Raw genomic sequence first — 20432 nt, forward strand, 5'->3', positions numbered from 1 at the left:
AGCTTGCAGAGTTGCCCTCCTTAGAGGTACTCAAATTATCTAGACATGGTCCTAGGCTATTGGCTGTAGGTGACCCTGCTTTGAGCAGAGGGGTGGATAAGATGACCTGCACAGGTCAATTCCAGCCTCAATCATTCTGTAATTCTGTGAAGAAGAGCTTGGGAGCAGGGCTCTTAGTTTCAGATGGGCCCTTGTGTGATATAATCCTGGGATAGTGTATTTTGCAGTATCCTGTTTTGTCCTTTATTTTGAACGTTTTGTGAATATTTGCTCAACGAGTAGAAGAGATAATGGTGGAAAGCAGCTCACAATGTAAAAATCAGCCCTGATTTAATTACAGAACTTCTTTAATGAGCTAACGTTGTCCTAGAAGACTTGGAATTAATTTTTTTATGTAATAGAAACTTGTAAATGATTGCCAGGATGCTTTTAGATTATTACAGCCAAGGCAGGCTGTTCGACTTTGAGCGTTCTGTTACAGGCTTCTGTAGTTATTATATTTAGGGCAAAGAGAAAGTAAACAAAAAAGATGTCTTGTCATTGCATGTTCTTGTATCATTTTGCTGTGAACACCTTGGCTTTGTGCAGGTGCAAAACTTAAAATCTCTGCCTCAGTTTTTAGGAGGAAAGCCTTTTGATAGGGATGTGCTCTAAGCAAATCAAAATGTGACGTGGCTACCACTGAAAAGTGCACTTCACTGAATATGGGCAGATTAGCAAATCAAGTGACAGATTATCTTGCAGTTTTTTGTTTTTTTTTTTTTTTTTTAACTGTCCTTCAAAATAATTTCTATAGAAATGCTTGAAATGCTAGGTGCATGGAGTAAAAGCATAATAAAGTTACCATATGCATTTAATTTCTTGCTGCAGTACTACATGGAAAGTTCTAGTAGGTGAATATATAATTCCATCATTGCAGCAGTAGATAAATATCAAGTAGTTTTCTGAAACTGCTTCAGTGTTGGTTTTTTAGATATTAAAAAACCCCGAACAAACAAAACCTCCAAAACCCCCCAACAAGCTAGTCTGCTGACTTTTCTTAATGTGTTACTTTTTCAAGTGACAGCAGAATGAAAGCTTGAGTGTTATCTGTGCATGCCTAGAGATGAATTTTCAGCCTAGTTGTATGAAGGTTTTATAGGTATTTTCAGGTGTTCAAACATTTTATAACTTTACTGAAAGCTGAAATATGCCATGGTGTGACTTTTATAGTACAAAGCTGTAGAATACTATGAAAAAAAGAAATTACTTCACACTAATTTAACAGTATTTGTTGAAATACAAAGTTTCTGTGTCTGTTTAGGTTAAAAAGATGAGGAGTGTATAGGAAGTCACGCTTAAGTGTATTCAATTAAGACATGTGTTATGCGGCATAACCAAACTTATTTTTATAACTTTAAGAGGTTAAATAGGCTGTCAGCGTTATTTAATAGCAATAACTTCTATTCACAGCGTGTTAGAACAGCACAAACTGACAAAAGAACAGTGGGAAGAAAGAATACAGAACTGGCACGAAGAGCACAGGGGAATGTTAAGGTAATTACATAAAAAATGTTCCAAGACCTTCCAGGTTTTCTGTTGTTATTAAGATGTATTGTGGAGCGCGCTGTATTTGTTTGGAAACTGCTTTCTTTTATTCTGAGCAGGGTAGGCGGTTATCAAAAGCTTCCATGAAAGCTTCAGTGAGGGTTGAGTTTCCAATTAGGTTCTTGGCTTACCTGTATGATAAGGTTGTGTCAACTGCCTCTGTCCACGGTTTCCTGCCTTTCAGATCTGTTTAGTGTTTCCTTAGCTCACAGGGTGAAAAGACAAAGTGTGATGATTGGACTCTACTTGGGCGTAGAGCTCTACACTTGTATCTGAGTCAACGTAGCCGTGAATTTCAGAGGGGTTTAATTCCTAACTAAACTTTACACTAACTAGTTACTCTGCAGTTCCCTTATTCTTACAATGTATTTTTGATTTGCCCACACTATGCCTTCTTTTTCTTTATCTTCTTTCATCAGGGAAGATTCTATGATGGAGTACCTTAAGATAGCACAAGACTTGGAAATGTATGGAGTCAACTATTTTGAAATAAAGAATAAAAAAGGAACTGAATTGTGGCTAGGAGTTGATGCTTTGGGTCTGAATATTTATGAGCATGATGATAAGTAAGTAGCGAATACTCATTTTGCAGTTCTATCCTAGGAGATCCTATCTGAGACTATACAAAAACCACCTTATTGTGTGTTCAGTAGCATCTAGCAAAACAGGTTCTCAAAGACCTTCTAATCTATGTAAAAGATAGAAGAAGAGAGAGAGATGTTAACTGCCAGACTTTTTGAATTTTTAAAGATTAAATAGGGATGGAAAGGAAGGGCAGTTCTGTGGAAACTTAAATTTATGTTGCTTAATATGGATGTATGATACCTAAACCATCTTTACATGGTTTCTTTGTGTACTTTGCACTCCCTTGAGACCTCCTCTTCAGTCAGGATAAAAAGAACGTTGATAAACTGAGCAACATATTTAATGGGAAATGTTTTCTAAGAGCAGTGACTAGAGTTGTAGCTGTTATTGCATGAAAAAGTTCGGTATCCAAAAGCAAAACCTTTTAGACATCAAAGAAAATAGATCAATCTTGTGTCCTGATAAAGAGATCAAATATTCTGTCCTACTTGAAGAGGGATGAAGCGGAAATGTATGAAATTCAAAGAATCTGGAAACAGAGCAACAGACTTATTCTTTTATTTCTTTCCAAACACTTGTTAGTAGTATCTGATGTCAACAGTCCTTTCACAGTGATTTGAAATTAAACATGATGTTTCAAACACCAGATAACGGCTGTCAGCTGAACTGAAACTCATGCTCTTCAATTCATATACTCTAACAAAATTCTATAAGCCTTAATTGCCATTAGATGGCAATATAACACCTGAACGAAGGAAATTTTCAGAAAATTTTCCGATCAGATTGAACGATCAATCAATTTTTGGTATTCTTTAACACCTGCTAGTTAGTAATGAAATATGTAAACATTTCCTAATGCTTGTAATTAAGATAACATGAATTGAAAAAATGTTCTGTGGTCATGAAAAAAAATATTTACAGTTAAGCACTTGGTGTATAACACTGTAGCAGTTTCTGAACTGAACTGAATTTATTTTACTTAAGATGCAAGAGAAATAAATTTAACTTGAACTTTGAAAATGTAAGAGCTATAAGAAATGTAAGAGATATAAGATCTTACATCTGAGTTAAACTGAAGTACAACATTGCTGAAAGCTAATTTAATTTCAGTCTGTCAGACTTTCTCAAATTTAAATAGTTATTCTTTTCACTGAAAATAAAATTACCAATAGGTTATAAATAATCAGTACATTATTGTGATGTTTAGCACCTATTTAATGCAAGTAGAATAAGTCAAAAATTGAAATTCCTTCTGTTACAATGCCATGTAATTTATTCTTTATCTAATTTATTAATTTGGTGGAATAACGTATAAAAAAAAATAATTTTCTACCAAAATATGCTTGAACTGTTGTTATGTTTTGTAAGTGTAACTAAGTGTGACACTGAAAATGGTACAGAGTTAAGACTCAGTGGACATAAACAGAATGCACACCTTTGCTGCTTCTAATGAGACCTTTTTCTCTTTGAAGGCTGACACCCAAGATTGGTTTTCCTTGGAGTGAAATACGAAACATCTCTTTTAATGACAAAAAATTTGTCATAAAGCCAATTGACAAAAAGGCCCCTGTAAGTAGTGTGTAGAATAGAATGCCTTTGTATATGAAGAGATTTAAGCCTGCAGGGACTTGACGTGGCATGAGTAAATATTTTATGACATTTATTATTCTTATTGATAGAAAAGTCAGTAATCAAAAGAAATCTTCATTTTGAGTATGGTATGTTTATTTTCTCTCTTTTCATTCTGGTTGATACTCTTTTAAGATTTCTTGTTGTTTTTTGTTTTTTTTTTTCTTTTAATTTAAATCATCTGATATTCTGTGATGTGTTTAAAAGCCCGCAGTGTAAGATGCTAAATTCTCTGGCCCTCACTTCTGTTTTTCTTTTTTTCTATTAGAGCAGTACATTTCCTGAGACTTTCTAGGTTGAAACTCTTGAGAAATAGAGATTAGTCTCCCTTTTTTTAGAAGTTTAAATAAATAATCTCATGTAAACTAGCTAGCCTCTACGTGGAGGAATCCATATGTAATTCTGACTTTATCTTGCAAGTTGCTGACAGTAACTAAATTTATAGATTATGATGTTGGATTGCTCAGAGGATGAATGTTAAAATACTTGTAAATTTAAATTTAACAATTGCAAGTGTGCAGTAATGCTTTGTGTCTTGTCACAACTATATTTTTAGATTAATGGAAATGCTGCCATTATTTTTGCTAGGATTTTGTTTTTTATGCACCCCGTCTGAGAATTAACAAGCGAATTTTGGCACTGTGTATGGGAAATCATGAATTGTACATGAGGAGGAGGAAACCTGATACAATTGAAGTGCAACAGATGAAGGCCCAAGCTAGAGAAGAGAAACATCAGAAACAATTGGAAAGGTAATTAACAAACTTCCATGAAACAGAAAAAAATTCTTGTACCCTTTTAAGAAAACTAAGTCATAGAATATCAGACATCTTAGCATTGTAGGAAAGAGAGAGCTGCTTTTCTTTCTGTAATATATAAGCAGGTTTGTGGACTGGCATGGCTCACCTGTCTTAATAGAAAGCCGTATCTTTTTTGAGCTTTCAGCATAGTAATAGTAGCTGTACTGTTGTTTCTCATTATGTTTTTGTGAAGCGGTCTTAACTCGCTGTTGCTTAATCCTTAGGGACTTTCATACTCTGCAGGTGAACCTTTAAAGCAAGTTCAGTGAAGAATGTCCTGGCTTACCTTTTGTATATTTAAAAAATACCGTTGCCATTTCTAGCCCAGATGAAGCACCAACCCTGTCTAAAGTGCAGGTATAATTGTGGATTTACCTAGTTGAACCATAACCAAGGTTGCTAATCAGTTCTGTTCAGAAATTATTTTTCTGTGCAGTATTTTGAAACAGAAACTTGCTTGTTCTAGCATTTTTTAAAACTGCTTGCTTCTCTGCCAGCTGAGTAAACGGAAAAATAGGTTATCGACATCTTTACAGTAGAATTTAATCTGTTTGAGGTTTGAAATCCCCTTTTACTACTTTTTTTTTTTTTCAGGGCACAATTAGAAAATGAGAAGAAGAAAAGGGAGATAGCAGAAAAGGAAAAGGAAAGAATAGAGCGTGAAAAGGAAGAATTAATGGAACGCTTAAGACAAATTGAGGAACAAACAATGAAAGCTCAGAAAGGTGAGCTCTCACTGATCCCGGATTTCTTATATCTGATGACAATGTTTGGTTCGGTTGGGCAGTTCAGTTCCACAGTTCTCTTGGGGTGTGGGGGATTTTTGTTGTGGGGTGGGGTTTTTTATTGTTTGTTTAGTTTTTAATTTATTTCACTAAACAACAAGAATTTAGTGTTGTATTACTTAAGAGAGATTCTTTTTCACTGTTAAGAGATGGTGTGTGTGCACATGTGTGTATATTTGTAATATAAAACCAATTCCTAACATAGCAAAAGTTTCCATTTTCTTTAATAAAAAAAGAAATGAATGCACACACAGTTCAACCCAGAGTTATGAAATGCTTACGGTGCTGAAAACCTGGAGTTGGAGGGAGGAGGGTAAATTAGAGACGAAGATTCAAAGTATTGCCCCTAGGATTTTGTTGAATTTAGCTTTTCATTTGGAAATTACTTGTTTCTGTATTTTCCTATTCTCTTGTGAGACCTGAGAATTTAAGAATTAAAATCTCATGACATGGTAGTGAATAGTTTCACCAATCACAGTTCTTTGTGTTGAACCACCCTGTATTGTCCCTGCCTCCACTACTTCCCAGTCCCTCTTCTCCATGTTCTTTATTTGCTTCAGGTTTGGTTCACGTTCCTAAAAATGTTATTCCTCTCTTCTGTTCCTAACTGTTGGCTTCAGGCAGAGTAGAGAGAATCGCTGACTAAATCCATGCAAATAAATGACATCTGCCTGGCACTGGTCTCCAGCTCTGCCTCTGCATTTTTCAGTCTTTCAGTGCAGAACAGGCTGGACACATCCAGGCAGGTAACACACAAACTGTGCCTTGGAATAGTTTAAGGGTCAGCCCTTGAGCCCAGGAGAAAACAATGTCAGAGTGATTCTAAAGGTTTAACAATGTTCTTTCTCTTAACCCTTGTTAGCAACATGGCCTAATTTCTGATGCAATATATAATATTCATGTGCTGCTGGTTTTTCTAGCCTTCTGTTGATGTATGAAAATGTGTTTACAAAAGTGGTGTCTGGGTTCTTGAAGTTGACTCGGTAGTTAAGTGTTCTCCATCTTCATGGAAAGATTTTGTTAGAGTAGATCCCTTGATTTAAAACTTCCCTGTTTGCATCTTTCTGGCTCTGTTCTAGGGATAATTCTTCTGACCCTTCCAATGGGTTTTAGGTCATTTTGCTTGAGGCACACACCTAAATTGTCTGTAGACTTTTCAATAGAGTAGAAGATGTTTTTTTGCTTTTTTACTATAAAAGAGTACGATTTAATTATCTAAAATCTCCTCAGTAGTAAGAGGGAGGGTATATGTGCGTGTATATGTTTGTATATTTGCGTGTTTAGTTTTATCAGTGAAGTGATGATTTTCTGGAATGCTGGGCTGTTGGCACCGTCCGGTGAGATGAAGTATATCCAAAGTATGTCTTATGGAGGAGGGAGAAAACAATCAGACGTGGGGCATAGCTTCGGGTAACGTGCTCAACAGCCCGTCTTAGCTTGAGGCAGCCTTGTAAATCTTTGTCAGCTTTCTAGGTTACTTTATTTTGAGCGTGTTACAGCTGTTATCTGTGTCACATATGAGGAAGAGCTGGGCAGTGATATCTTGTCTGCGAACTTTCCTTTTGGCAGAGCTAGAGGAACAGACTAGAAGAGCTCTAGAACTGGATCAAGAACGAAAGCGTGCAAAAGAGGAGGCAGAGCGCCTGGAGAAAGAGCGTCGAGCAGCTGAAGAAGCTAAAGCTGCTCTAGCCAAGCAGGCAGCTGATCAAATGAAGAACCAGGAGCAGCTAGTAAGAAGCTATTTAACCCTATTTTGAAACACATTGAAAAAGATAATTGAAAATGTAACCTTTATTCTTGGTTATATCTATTTAGTCAAATGGACAAGTTAAGTTGAAACACAGATTAAAAGCATGTCAAATAATGTTACAGATTGTTGTGGGAACTCTTTTAGAACTGCATTAGATTCGCTACTTCTTGCAAGAAAAAACCCAAACTCTGGAGCTGTAGGAAATTAGATGATGAAGCAGGCATTTCAGCTGACAACGCTCACTACATTCTTTTTCTAATAGTGTCAGGCTTATCCAGCTGAGAACGACTAGCTTCCTTCTGCAGTCCACTAGGAAGCCCGTTCTCTGAGGCAGGTCTGTTCTGAAAGCTTGATGATGGCGGTGGGGAGTTGGTGACATTGTGGTTTGGGGTTTTTTTGTGTGTTTTTTTTGGTTCCGCCCCCCACCATTTCCAGCATTTACAGTATCTTCTCACATTCTGTACCAGACTACTTCTAATTCCAGATTTGCACATAATAACTGAGAAATGCATGAAAATAATAGAAGAAATTATTTCTCAACTTTTTGATCTTCTGCAAAATTAGCACACAATTCTGAAGGTGAGATTTAGCTCAGTACTGTGATTATGAACCAGAGTCATAATCTTACTGGTGGAACCGTTAAAGTTGTATTAAACTGAAACAATCCCAAATGCTAATTTGTAACTACAGCTTGCTTTTTCCTAGCAAGCTTTGGAAGTGCAGAAGATAATTTTATATTTTTTTTCTGGACTTAATTCCATCAGGCGGGGGTACCGATTCATTCCCACTGTCACGTATGCTTAACATTTCTATATTCAGCAGAGAAGTGATGGATGGTACCAAACTCTTTTCAAGTTGGACCACAGCAAAGGCTCTGCTTTCTTCCACTGCAGAGCAGAAATGATACTAAATTAAAACTTCTACTTCTTTTTGTTTGTTTGTTTCAGGCAGCAGAACTTGCTGAATTCACCGCCAAGATTGCACTTCTAGAGGAGGCCAAGAAAAAGAAAGAAGAGGAAGCCTCAGAATGGCAGCACAAAGTAATGAGCTCATGCTGTGTGAAGTCAGAACTTCAAAGAAACTAAGGGAGATGAGAGCGGAAATCCCACTGGAAGTCCATGGGGTTGAATCTCTCTCTCTCCCTTAGGCTTCAGAGAAGCCTTTCTTAAAGCCTTTTCTTCTCCAGTCTACTGAAGCCAGCCTATACTTCTATTTAACTCATTTCTTAATATTAAATAGTCATGAAGGGGTTGAAATTCTCATCACAAAGGTATGGTCAAAGATTGGAAATGACTTCCCTATGTGTGAGGATGAAATAGATTGGAGCTTCGTGTTGGAAAATGAAACACCTCAGGAGGGAGATATATAAAATAATGAGTGGTGGTGAAAAGATGAACCAGAACAGTAACAGAAGTCACATCAAATGTAACTGCACAATAGTTTAAAGTAAAATAGTATTCATTCACAAAATATGTAATTAGCTATGGGATGTAAATGGAACAAATTCATAAAAGTTCTGGTTGAATTCAAAATTCTAGGACATCACCTTTGATTTAGGAAGACCCTGAGCCTCAAATTTCAGGAGGCTAGCAAAGTTGGGAAGCAATCAGTATGGCTGCCCTATTCTCTAACTCTTCTCTTGTCTACTGCTGGAAATAGCTGGAGTCTGGAACAGTTGGCTTTGAGTCCTGTCTTTTTCACCCTATATGCCTATTTGACAATTTTCAGTAAGTTAAGCTGGTTGTGTCACTTATAAAAGACAGTTCCCGTGTGTCTGAAAATATCTCAAATATTTATTTTTATTTTTCTGACTATTCATAAATAATGTTAAAAGGTGCTAAGTGCTGTTTACTATATTTAGGCTTTTGCAGCCCAAGAGGACTTGGAAAAGACCAAAGAAGAACTGAAGTCTGTGATGTCTGCTCCTCCTCCACCTCCTCCCCCACCAGTGATTCCTCCAACAGAGAATGAACATGATGAACATGATGAGAACAATGCTGAAGCCAGTGCAGAACTGTCTTCTGATGGTGTCATGAATCACAGGAGTGAGGAAGAGCGGGTAACAGAAACACAGAAAAATGAACGTGTTAAGAAGCAGCTCCAGGTAATGAAGATTCATAGTTTTATCAACATAATTCAGGTTTTGTGTTTTCATTCTTTATTTGTCAAAAATCTCATTGAAATTATGGTGTGTCAAAGAAACAGCCTTTTTATCATCTACTATGTTTATTATTAATTTACTAACTAGTATCACTCATAGTATTCTGGAAGTGGAATACATAGAAATATTGGATTTAAGATGGTGCTTTATAACTTAAAAGTATTAGTGTGTTGTCACATTGGCCAGTAAAGGTTTTGAATAATTATATAACGTCCAGGACATTGGATGTTAAAACTTAATGCTTTCCTTTCTCAATAAGGAAATTTATTAAGTGCTATGAACAGATGTTTGCTTAGTAGTATTTCTGTTTATTTGCAGTTATTCACAGATGTTGTAAATGCAATAACTGAATTATGCCCATTTTGGATTAATCTTATTTCCTTGAAATTAAGCTTTTCCTCCTAGACTAATCTTGCTCCTCAAAGTATAATAATCTATTAGTGGTAACCCTTTGCCTTGTTATGAAATGTCTATTTGGGAAGGAAACAAAAGAAATGGAAAGTCGCTTCTTTTTCTGGCAGCAAAATCTTAGTCTTGTGTTTTTGTAATTTCCTTTCTGCTTGGCCAATTGCTGAACAGGATCAGGGAGATAAAAGAGCTGTCTTTAGTGAAGCAGAAATTGAAAAAGGTCATTCTCCTGCTCTATCTTGCTGTTCCGATACTTCTTGGATGTTATGGTATGAGGCCTTTTTGTTTTTTTAGTTTGATGCTCACATTTATGTAAGGAAGGAATCCTATGCTCCTCTCCTCTTTCCTTCTGCTGTCTTTCTGATAGACCTCACAACTTGAGTTACTGAGCAGCACAACAAGCATTTCATAGGTTGGCATTCAAGACATCCTTATCCCAGTTGCAGAATAACTGTTAACAGAAATTCCAGAATTATTGAAAGATTACTCAAAGCACTTAAATACAAATATTTTATTCAACAGGCTTTAAGTTCTGAGTTGGCTCAAGCCAGAGATGAAACCAAGAAAACACAAAATGATGTCCTTCACGCTGAGAATGTTAAAGCAGGCCGTGATAAGTACAAGACTCTTCGACAGATCCGACAAGGCAATACAAAGCAGCGTATCGATGAGTTTGAAGCAATGTGAGAGCTGTTACTTTGCATATATGTTCCTCGTAAAGCTGAACCACCAACAGAGAAAAAAAGCAGGCCTTTGCAGATTTGATGGATTGCACCCCACTTTGCCAAAGCACTTAATACCAGTTTGACTACAGTGGCTAGAAGACAAATTTAGGGGAAGGTATTCAACACTAAGGCAGTCTGTCATCCCTAGCTTTTTGGAGGGGGGCGGGGTGTGGAAAATAATAGCAGTTTTTTCCCCATCATGTTTTCAGTTGCATTGTTTCATTTTTTTTCTTTAGAAACTGATGTGAAATATATGACTGACAAGTGTCTGTATTGCTTAAACATTAAGAAATAGAAAGAAGAATGGAACTGAACCTAAATGGGATAGGTACTATTTCATACTATTTCAGTATGAAGTTTGAAATCACGTCTTTCAATGTAGCTACACCATTAAGAGTTTGATATTGCTGACTTTCAGTTTCGTTCTTTTTCTCCCAAGTGAAATTCTTTGGTGTTTCATGTCCTGTCATCATTGATGGTTTTCTTTGCCTACCTGTTCACAAAGGTCTGGATGGCAGGTGGTAGTTCCAGGAAATACTTTTAAATGGAACACTACCTGTGGCAGCACGTGGCTGCTGATAGGCTTGAATAAGTATTGCTTTTCCTAGGTGATTCTTTAGATGTGCAAAATGTTCTAATGTAGCAAAGGGAAAAAAATAAACAAAACCAAAACAAAGCTTCATGTGCTATTTGCTTGTAATTATTTTATTTGCAGTAGGGAGACCTGGACCTTTCTGGCAAGGGAGCATATGAAAACATCAGTCCCAGGGAGGGGACAGTATCCTACCTCACTACTATATACATGATGACTGGTCCTTCAAACACCATGAAAAAAACTGTTTAAATTGACTATCACTACACAGTGATACCATAGAATGCTAGGAGCCCTTACTCCTAGGATTTTGTTTTACTTTAAGATGGATTTATAGTGCTAAATACTGTCTAACTGCCTTTTGTGGAGTTTAAATTGTGAAAGCATCTTGTGTGTTTTAAAGCTGTAACCTGTCACTGGTATACTATCTCCTGGGAGGGGTGTAGAATGTGCGTGTAAGTTAGTCTGTTTTTGGGGTTTCCAAATGCAAAATGAAAGTTCCCAGAATTGGAGTAAAAGTGTTGGTAGCTTCAGTTTTCAGTGAAGCTAGTATTTTAATTGTCATATCTGATGTCAGATCATCGTTATTGAGTCCTTTCCCTCTTGAAAAGGAGACCTGCTTTTTTGAGAAATTTTCTTAGCAATTGAACTTTAGAAATAACTTCACAGTTAATGTGGACTGCAGTTATTCCTTCTGTTCTAGTACCCTAGTAAATCTCTACAGTGGAAGAGCCCTGCTTTCTCTGAGGATGGTTCAGCTCTTTTCTGTTTGATATTATGCACTCATAAATTTACACTTATCTATTAAAATTTGCCATTTTATTAAACATTTTTTTCATGCACAATAGGTTTAAATTTCTTATGAACAGTCCTACTAAGTTTGGTTGGTTTTTTTTTTTTTGTGGAGTTAAAGGTTGGCTATGTGGGGTGACATCATGAAAATAAAATAAAGATACATTAATATATTTTCGGTTTGTGGGGCTAAACATATCTGGTTGACCTTAAAGACTGATGTGCAGATGGCGTGCACATGCTTCAAAATGCTGCTTGGTGGAAGCTGGTGTTTCTACTTGCAGTGCATTGTCAGAACAGTTTTTGTTTCACAGGCTTCATACGCTGAAACTTAAACAAATTTCTGAAGTATTGGAACAGTTTGCCGTAGCAGGTGAAATGCTGTGCTTCCAGTGAGTCTTCATTTTTCCCTGGAAGGTGTGCACTAACACTGATGCATCAGTTTCAGTGTTGCGAAAAAATACCAGTAAAGTTTGCTGTTCATAAATCTACAATACCTAGAGTAGGGCTAAATGGATTAGATCCATTTATAAAGCTGTGTGATTTTTTTTTTTTTTTTTTCTAAACAACCAGGAACAACCATTTGTAATATGGATTTTCACAATGAACAAAGTGGTAATAGCTGCTGTCACCAGCAGTTGGGAACACTTACTGGTGCAGAAATACTAAGAATACATTTAATGATGACTTGGTGAAGTAATTTTCCACGTGCTTTTTCCTTTAGCATCATGTTTTGTGTTGTACAATTAAGCTACAATTACATCTACTATTTTGGATAACATTCATTGGTTAACAATAAAGAGATACAGTTAATTTCTCTGAGGTCCATTGTTGTTATTTAATGTACTTTTTTTTGTCAGCTCTGCTAAATGCACTGTAACGGCCTTTTGCCAGAGCAGTGTACAAATTTTGGTCATCTTTTGTTTCACACTCTGGTCAAAATGAAATTTAAAGAAAAATATATTTCAAATTATATCCTTAGAGATTGGTACTCTGCTTAAGAAATTACCACGTACAGTTGAGAGGAAGCACTGGTGATTGTCAATTCAAAACAGGATGTGAATCATCAGAGCAAATTGACTTTCTTGAGAACAGAGGGTAATTTTGCCACATAAGAGCTCTATGGGTAATATAAGAACTTTCAATCACTGCCTACATATTGCATAGCCCCACATTAAGTAAAATTTAGTTTAGTAGGTCAATGTCTTAAGCACTGAGAAACCTTGATGTGGTTTTTTGATCCTGCACATCATAGTGGACAGTGCTGTGAAGTACATGCCTTCTATAACGGCAAGTCGAAGGGGCTTTTTCACCTGTCCAATACAGTTGGAAGCAACAGTCCCATATAAATAGGTATACAAATTAATCTGCTAAACAGCACTCAGGTGAATTAGAGCTCTCAAGTGATGTTCCATTCTATCTTCGTTTGTTTGGCCCTGCACTCAATACAAGCACATCACCCTTTGTGTTACTCTGCATGGCAAAGTTGCTATGATGAATTCAAATGCGTCCACTTGATACTTTTTGCTGTGCATGTTTCTAATTTTATGCTGCTCTCGTCTTGGAGCCCATCCTGCTGAAGCATTACATGTGAGTTTTCTCATTATTTTAGAGATCTGCATGGGTGTCATGGAATCACAGAATGGTAGGAGTTGGAAGGGACCTTTGGAGATCATCTAGTCCAACCCCGCTGCCAAAGCAGGGTCACCTAGAGCAGGTTGGACAGGAACGCATCCAGGCAGGTTTTGAATATCTCCAGAGAAGGAGCCTCCACCACCTCTCTGGGCAGCCTGTTCCAGTGCTCTGCCACCCTCGAAGTTTTTCCTCATGTTCAGATGGAACTTCCTGTGTTCCAGTTTGTGCCCTTTGCCCCTTGTCCTATTGGTGGGCACCACTGAAAAGAGTGTAGCCCCATCTTCTTTACACCTGCCCTTCAGATATTTAAGAGCATTGATGAGATTCCCCTCCCAGTCTCTTCTCTTCTCCAGGCTAAACAGACTCAGGATTGGTGGGCACCACTGAAAAGAGTGTAGCCCCATCTTCTTTACACCTGCCCTTCAGATATTTAAGAGCATTGATGAGATTCCCCTCCCAGTCTCTTCTCTTCTCCAGGCTAAACAGACTCAGGTCTCAGCCTTTCCTTGTGCTCCATTCCCTTGATCATCTTTGTAGCCCTCTGCTGAACTTTCCAGTAGTTCCTTGTCTTTCTTGAACTAGGAGGCCAGAACTGGACACCATGTGGCTCATCAGGGCAGAGTAGAGGGGGAGGAAGTTCTCCCTCGACCTGCTGGCCATGCTTTTTTTAATGCACCCCAGGATGCCATTGGCCTTCTTGGCTACAAGGGTGCATTGCTACCTCATGGTCAACTTGTTGTCCATCAGGACTCTTAGGTCCTTCTCTGCAGAGCTGCTCTCCAGCAGGTCAGCCCCCAACCTGTACTGGTGCAGGGGGTTATTCCTCCCCATGTGCAGCACCCTACACTTGCCCTTGTTCAACTTCTTTGGGTTCTTCTCTGCCCAACTCTCCAGCCTGTCCAGGTCTCGCTGCATGGCCGCACAACCTTCTGGAGTGTCAGCCACCCCTCCCAGTTTTGTGTCATCAGTAAATTTGCTGAGGGTACATTCCACCCCTTCATCCGGGTCATTGAAGATGACTGGACCCAGTACTGACCCCTGGGGAACGCCACTTGTTGCAGACCTCCAACTAGATTCTGTGCCCCTAATCACGACCCTCTTATCTCTGTCTTTTAGCGAGTTCTTAATCCATCTCACTGTCCACTCATCCAACCCACTCTTCCTAAGCTTATCTGTGAAGATGTTATGGGAGACAGTGTCAAAAGGCTTGCAATGTCAAGGTAGCAATGTCTACTCAGCCAGTCGTGCCATCGTGGAAGGCTATCAGATTGGTCAAGCATGGTTTCCCCTTTATCTCTGTCTTTTAGCGAGTTCTTAATCCATCTCACTGTCCACTCATCCAACCCACTCTTCCTAAGCTTATCTGTGAAGATGTTATGGGAGACAGTGTCAAAAGGCTTGCAATGTCAAGGTAGCAATGTCTACTCAGCCAGTCGTGCCATCGTGGAAGGCTATCAGATTGGTCAAGCATGGTTTCCCCTTGGTCAATCCATGCTGACCACTCCCAATAACCTTCTTTTCCTCCAGATGCTTAGAGATGAGCTGGTGTGTAACTTCAGAATATTGTGCTTGACAGGGGAGGTAAGTGCTTTGGAAGGATTTTTTTTAAATATGCTCTTGAGGTGGAGAGAAAAGGATTCAAATCAGTGCCAGTATCTACAGGCCAGACTGATACACTTCCCCAGAATGTCTCAATGGGAAGGAAGATGCTCTGTCTTCTAGAAGTAGTCTGCTCTGCACATCCTACATTTTCTGTTGGTTGTGCTCTTTGAGTACATGTTTCTTGTGTACTCTGTTTATTTAGTCCAAAACGGTACAAAATTCACATCTGCCTTTTTAAACCTAGTTTGGAAAGCGTTTTTGTGCTTTTGCCCACTCTTAAAACATGTTCTCTAGGTCTGTTCGAGTAACCTGCTGAGGTACTGCTGAGGAAAAGGGAGGTTTGTTCTAAACAAAATGTTTTAAACTTCTGAGGAGAAAGTACTTTTTTTTAAAAGAAAGAGTAGAGATTAAAATGAACAGTTAAAACTTTCGCTTTTGAAAACAAGTTTTTATGCAAGCTTTTTCCATCTCTCTTCACGTGTGGATCATCTAAAAAGTCTTGTTCTCCACAAGCCCTCAGATTAGTTTCAAGAATCGGGGAATTTATCAAAAGATGATGCATCCCAGTGGGACCAGGTTGTTGATGCAAACGTGTTCATAGTGTTTACATCTTATGTTCGTAAAGATACTTTTTGGGTAAAAATATCAACGTAAGAAAATTGAAAGCTTCCTTACAGAAGAGCAAAGTCCACTTATTGCTAGAAGTTGTCTCATACACGTAACGTGACGTGTCTCGGCTGGGTGGTAAGATTTTCCTGGAAAATGTGATGTCAATGGATCAGCAAATGAACAGTGGTAATTTTTGTGCCCACCCCCCCAAGAGTGTGTTCTGTTGTTTGTGCTGAGACAGGCAGTGCCTGCTGCCCCGCCGAAACGCTGGGTGATGAGTAATGGTTCATGACTACAAGAAGAAAAAAAACAAAACCACCCCTCCAAAAAAGCACCAAAGCCAAACCTTGTGGGGAGGTGGAATCCTTAACTGGCCCATGTATTCTCTGGGGTTGAGGACTCCTCTTCAGTGCAGCATCCATAAATTCTCTGTGTGTGACCGATCATTTGTTTGGCGAATTCAGTAGCCCATTTGTTGGAGGAAGGTGCCCTTTCCATTTCACGGGGCTGAGCCCAGATCTATAGGCATGGGCCAGTCCCCGGGCTTTGGGTTGATTCATGGAGTCTGTGGCTTCTGCTTGTTTTATTGTTTGCAGGTTCTGGGTTGATAAATTGCTCCTTTGGAGTACAGTTAAACTTTGACTCGTTCTGCTTTTTCTCCCTTCACTGCGCAGGGATTGCTGACGTACCAAATGTGTGTGGTTCATTTCATGTGAGTGACGTGGACTCACCAAAACCCAAAAAACCTCCCCCCAAAGCTCCAATCCCAAACCATCAGATTTCTTCACGAGAAGAGACCGCGGTATTTGCAGCGGTGCCTGCAATATTGTAGATACTCAGGAAGAGACAGATCCTGCCCACGTGATAGGGAAAGATGAAGTTAGCAAAGGGAAATGGAGCGTTTGTAATTGCTGGGATTCCATCAGGGTGTTGGTACTGGCTTTTGTAAATAACGTGTCGCAGTGTTTCTGTCCACAGCAGTAGGTTTAGGCAGCAGGAGCAGCGAGGGCCAATGGAAATGCACATCAAAGGAGACGGCCTGGTCGGTGCAAAATATTCCTAAGGCATGGGGTGTGCCTGGGAGTTAATGTTCCCTGTGCTCTGCCTGAGTGGATCAGGTGCAAAGAGACCAAGCTCAGAGGTAGGACAATTGCATTGCTTTTTTTTTTTTTTTTGCTTGTATGTGTTTTGGTTTTTTTGTTTGCTTTTAAATTACCTTATTTACACAGGAGGAATTGCCATTAGCTGACAGCTTCTAGAAAGCCCAATGCCCAGCACTAAAAAGTCTTGGAGTTCTTAAGGCCATGTGTGCCCAGGCTGGCCTCTGTACCGTAGCTTGCTAAATTTCAGCAGAAGACATCCTCTGCAGTCTGCTAATTTTGCCTTGGAGCGTTTCTGCCCTGAGGAGAGCAGAGCCATGTAGATGCAGGGTCCCCGCTGCCCCACGGCTGGTCCCAGCACGGCAAAACCCACGTGGAAGAGTGATGGTGTGATGGGCTCCCTGCGCACACACGCCGAGCTCTGCGGCATCTCCTGGCAAACTGGCAGCTCCCTGCGGCCTCAGCTTTCACGCTTCTTAATCACCCTTGATTTCTTCATTAAACCTGATACGGTATTTAACTTCATCTATAACTCCAGCAATAGTCTACTAAACTGAGCTTCCAGTAAATGGCCGGCTCCTGTGTCAAATGTTTTCTTCAAATACATTATACTGATGAGCTGAAATGGTCTAGCTTTACTTTTATTTAAGCAGCGCTTCTGATTAATTAATAATCTCTATGCATATGGTAATTGCAGTCGTATTGCCAGAGAGGCGTTTATTTGCATCAGGGCTGAAGCCAAAAACTTTTCTGCCAAGTGCACTTTGATCTTCCACAAAGTAAGTTGAGAAGGTGCAGGGAATGTGCGGAGCACAGGGACCAGCCCATCCTGCCACCGCCGCCACTGGGACTGGGGACAGGTTTGAGGGGCAGATTCAGTGTTTCGGGTTTGGGGACAGGACAGCAAGCTCACTCACGCATCAGAAAAATGTCTAAAAATGATAAGAAATCTTTGTATCATTAAGGGGCACTTCTGCTGTTTGTTTCCTGACCTTGATAGTTTTTTTTTCTTCCATTTAATTCACGTTTTAACTTCTTGGATCTCTGCTCTTATTTCGGGCACCTGTCCTGCTGCTCAGTGCCAGTGGTTGTTCTTCTCTCTTGCCGCTTGAAGGCACAGCTCTTCCTCTTTCTTCTTTTGCATTTGGGATCTTACCGTGTTGTTTGCAGCAAAGCCAGCTAACTCATCACCTTTAAATTTAGAGCTATTATTGCTGCTTCTTGGGATAATAGGATTAATTTTGGCTGCATGTTCTCTTATCGGGCACGCAGAGTCTTTGCCACCCTTATAGAAGAAATAACCCTACTGACTGGTTAATAATTGCCAGCAGCGTTCTGGAGAGCAGAAAATGTCAGAAAACAAGTATGCTAATGCAGGCAGAAAACCAGGGAAGATCCAAATCACAGGGTTTATGCCCACGGGGCTCACCTTTGAGCCTGGCCCTGGTCACGCATACATGGGAGCAGGGGGAGAGAAATTCCCTGCTTCTCTTGTGTCGCTCCTCTGTCTGTCTGTCCATCCTGGGCTATGCAGGAGAAAGTGCTGGAACAGGATGGCTGTGCCTGCTCCAACAGCAGAATGGTTGGGAAAGGTTGTCTTGTGCTATGGATTTCCTTTTCTGCATTCAGTTGTGCTGGATGTAAAAATACTAAAAAAAAAAAACAAACCCCCAAAAAACCCCAAATAGTTGACTTTTTCCTGCAGAGTCTTATTTAAAGGTGTTACAGCCCTGCCCGGATTGGAACCTCACCTGCAGCTCAGCCTGGCAGAAGCTGAACTCCTCTGTAGCAGAAGCACAGATGTCCCTGAGGAGTCAGGCATCCAGCAGCTCCTTCAGCCCATCCTCACCTTGGGAAGCAGCGGCAGACGTGGGGGGAAAGATTTCTTACGTGTCTCCAGTCATTTTCACGTGGGGCCATGAAAACAGATTGTGGAGAAACTTCTTTCTAGTGGTGACTTCTACATGTTTGGGTGGCCCTTCTATATGACCTCTAAACTTTGGGTGGCTCTTCTTGTACCTGTTTCTCCCAGTCTTTGAACTGGTTCTTACTTCTCACCTTGCTTTACTGCTCTTGGGTTTTGTTTTGCTTTGCTTTGCTTTTTTTTTTCCTTTGCTAGTGCCTCATGCCATTTATTTCATCTGAAAAACGGATTTCAGTTTAGATCATTGAGAGCTTCAATGCAATTAAATAACTGCGTTTCAGTACGAGAATGCAAATGAGGATGGGGAAGGAAGGGGTTGCATAATTATTAGTTTAAAAACATTGTGGGAGAAAAAAGTTGAAGCCTTAGGACTTAGGGAAATGATGGTGTAGCATTATCTGAGTGCTTAGACTGCAGGGTGACAGCGAGGGGCAGGCGGCTGCAGCTGGCAAGGTGGATTTTTTTCTCAAACTAGATTTATGGTAGCGAAGTACTTCGGTAAAATCCACCAGGCTTTTTATTTATTTGTTCATTGACATTTGCTGGATTCTTTAGAGAGCGCTGGAGAAGAGAATACCATATATTTCTTTCTTCAGTCATATTTCCTTTGATTACTTCTGTTGTGGCTTATTCTATCATTTTAAGAGTAAAAATGCGTTTTTCCTCCCCAGTGATTTTGTAATAACTGCGTTTTGCCTATGACACTGCAACGAGCTGTGCAATCTGGGGCTTAATGGATGAAACTGTTTTCTAAGGGAAAGGTAGTATAATTTCCCTTGGTTTCAACTGAGCTTGATAATTTACACACATATGTATATACACATATATATATCAAATACGTATATATGGCACAGTTAAACTGGAGATTTCTAATACGGTTAAACTGGAGATTTCTAATACAGTATTTGGCATCAGGCCTTGTAATAGCTTTATTAAAGTGAAATACAGAAGTTGCTACTTATTTTTATGCAAACTTTGATCGTGTATAGTGATAGAAATCAAGCTTTTTGGAGAAACTGTGTTTAAAAAAGGATTTTAAAAATACCACAGCATGCGGAGTGGGCATGGGTCAGCTTTGTCCTTGATATCAAAAATCAGGTCTGTTTACCTGCAGGTTTGTCTTTATCCTCCTGCAACAGCCGGTTGTTTCTGGGGGTGTGTTAGTGCCAGGAAACATTTCACTGGTTTCGGTGGTACTTTCCCACTCCACGGTTTCACTCGCTGCCAGAAGCCCGAGTTCAACCCCCAGCCCCAGCCAGGAATTGCTGTCAGGCTTTTAAAACACCAGAGTGGTTTTAGTGCTTCCAAATCTGAACCCCACGTCTTATTTGCTTATGCTCAAGCCCTGGAAGTTCCCACTGACTTTCTGTGCCAGAAAGTGATTTGTGTGGGAGGCAGGGCTGGGGTATAACATTTGCCGTGACGTTCCTGCCTGTTACCTGCTGTACCTGCACTCATAAATGTAAAAAAAGTGCCATTGAGGGCTTCTTACTTTTGAGTAGCAACTCGTTCAAAGAGAATCTGGTAGTTAAGTCTTTTTCCTGATTACTTTTGAATAAAATTCTTGATTTATTAATACTTACACCTGAAGTGTTTCTCCCAAACAATCAGAACGAGAGGTTCCCACTATAGGAAGGCCGAATGTAAAGTACTGATGATTTTTTTTCCTGTTCATAATATATTTAAGGAAGTCATTCTCTAAAAGGAAAACATTTTTCAAGCCAGTTCAACAATGAATTTTCATAAAA

The 20432-nt window shown here is 39.4% G+C and overlaps 1 protein-coding gene across 1 annotated transcript in view; it reads left to right on the forward strand.

The window, feature by feature from the left end:
• The window catches only part of RDX (radixin), a 46926-nt gene that overhangs the window by 25038 nt on the left and 1456 nt on the right, over positions 1-20432 (forward strand). The window contains exons 6-14 of the mRNA XM_014965943.1: positions 1453-1536; positions 2007-2153; positions 3645-3741; positions 4390-4553; positions 5196-5326; positions 6956-7116; positions 8084-8176; positions 8998-9240; positions 10228-10388. Of these exons, the coding sequence (XP_014821429.1) occupies positions 1453-1536; positions 2007-2153; positions 3645-3741; positions 4390-4553; positions 5196-5326; positions 6956-7116; positions 8084-8176; positions 8998-9240; positions 10228-10388 (1281 nt within the window). The remainder of the gene's footprint in view (positions 1-1452; positions 1537-2006; positions 2154-3644; positions 3742-4389; positions 4554-5195; positions 5327-6955; positions 7117-8083; positions 8177-8997; positions 9241-10227; positions 10389-20432) is intronic.

Source organism: Calidris pugnax, unplaced genomic scaffold (genome assembly GCF_001431845.1).
Source record: "Calidris pugnax isolate Ruff unplaced genomic scaffold, ASM143184v1 scaffold20, whole genome shotgun sequence".
Classification (NCBI taxonomy): Eukaryota; Metazoa; Chordata; class Aves; order Charadriiformes; family Scolopacidae; genus Calidris; species Calidris pugnax.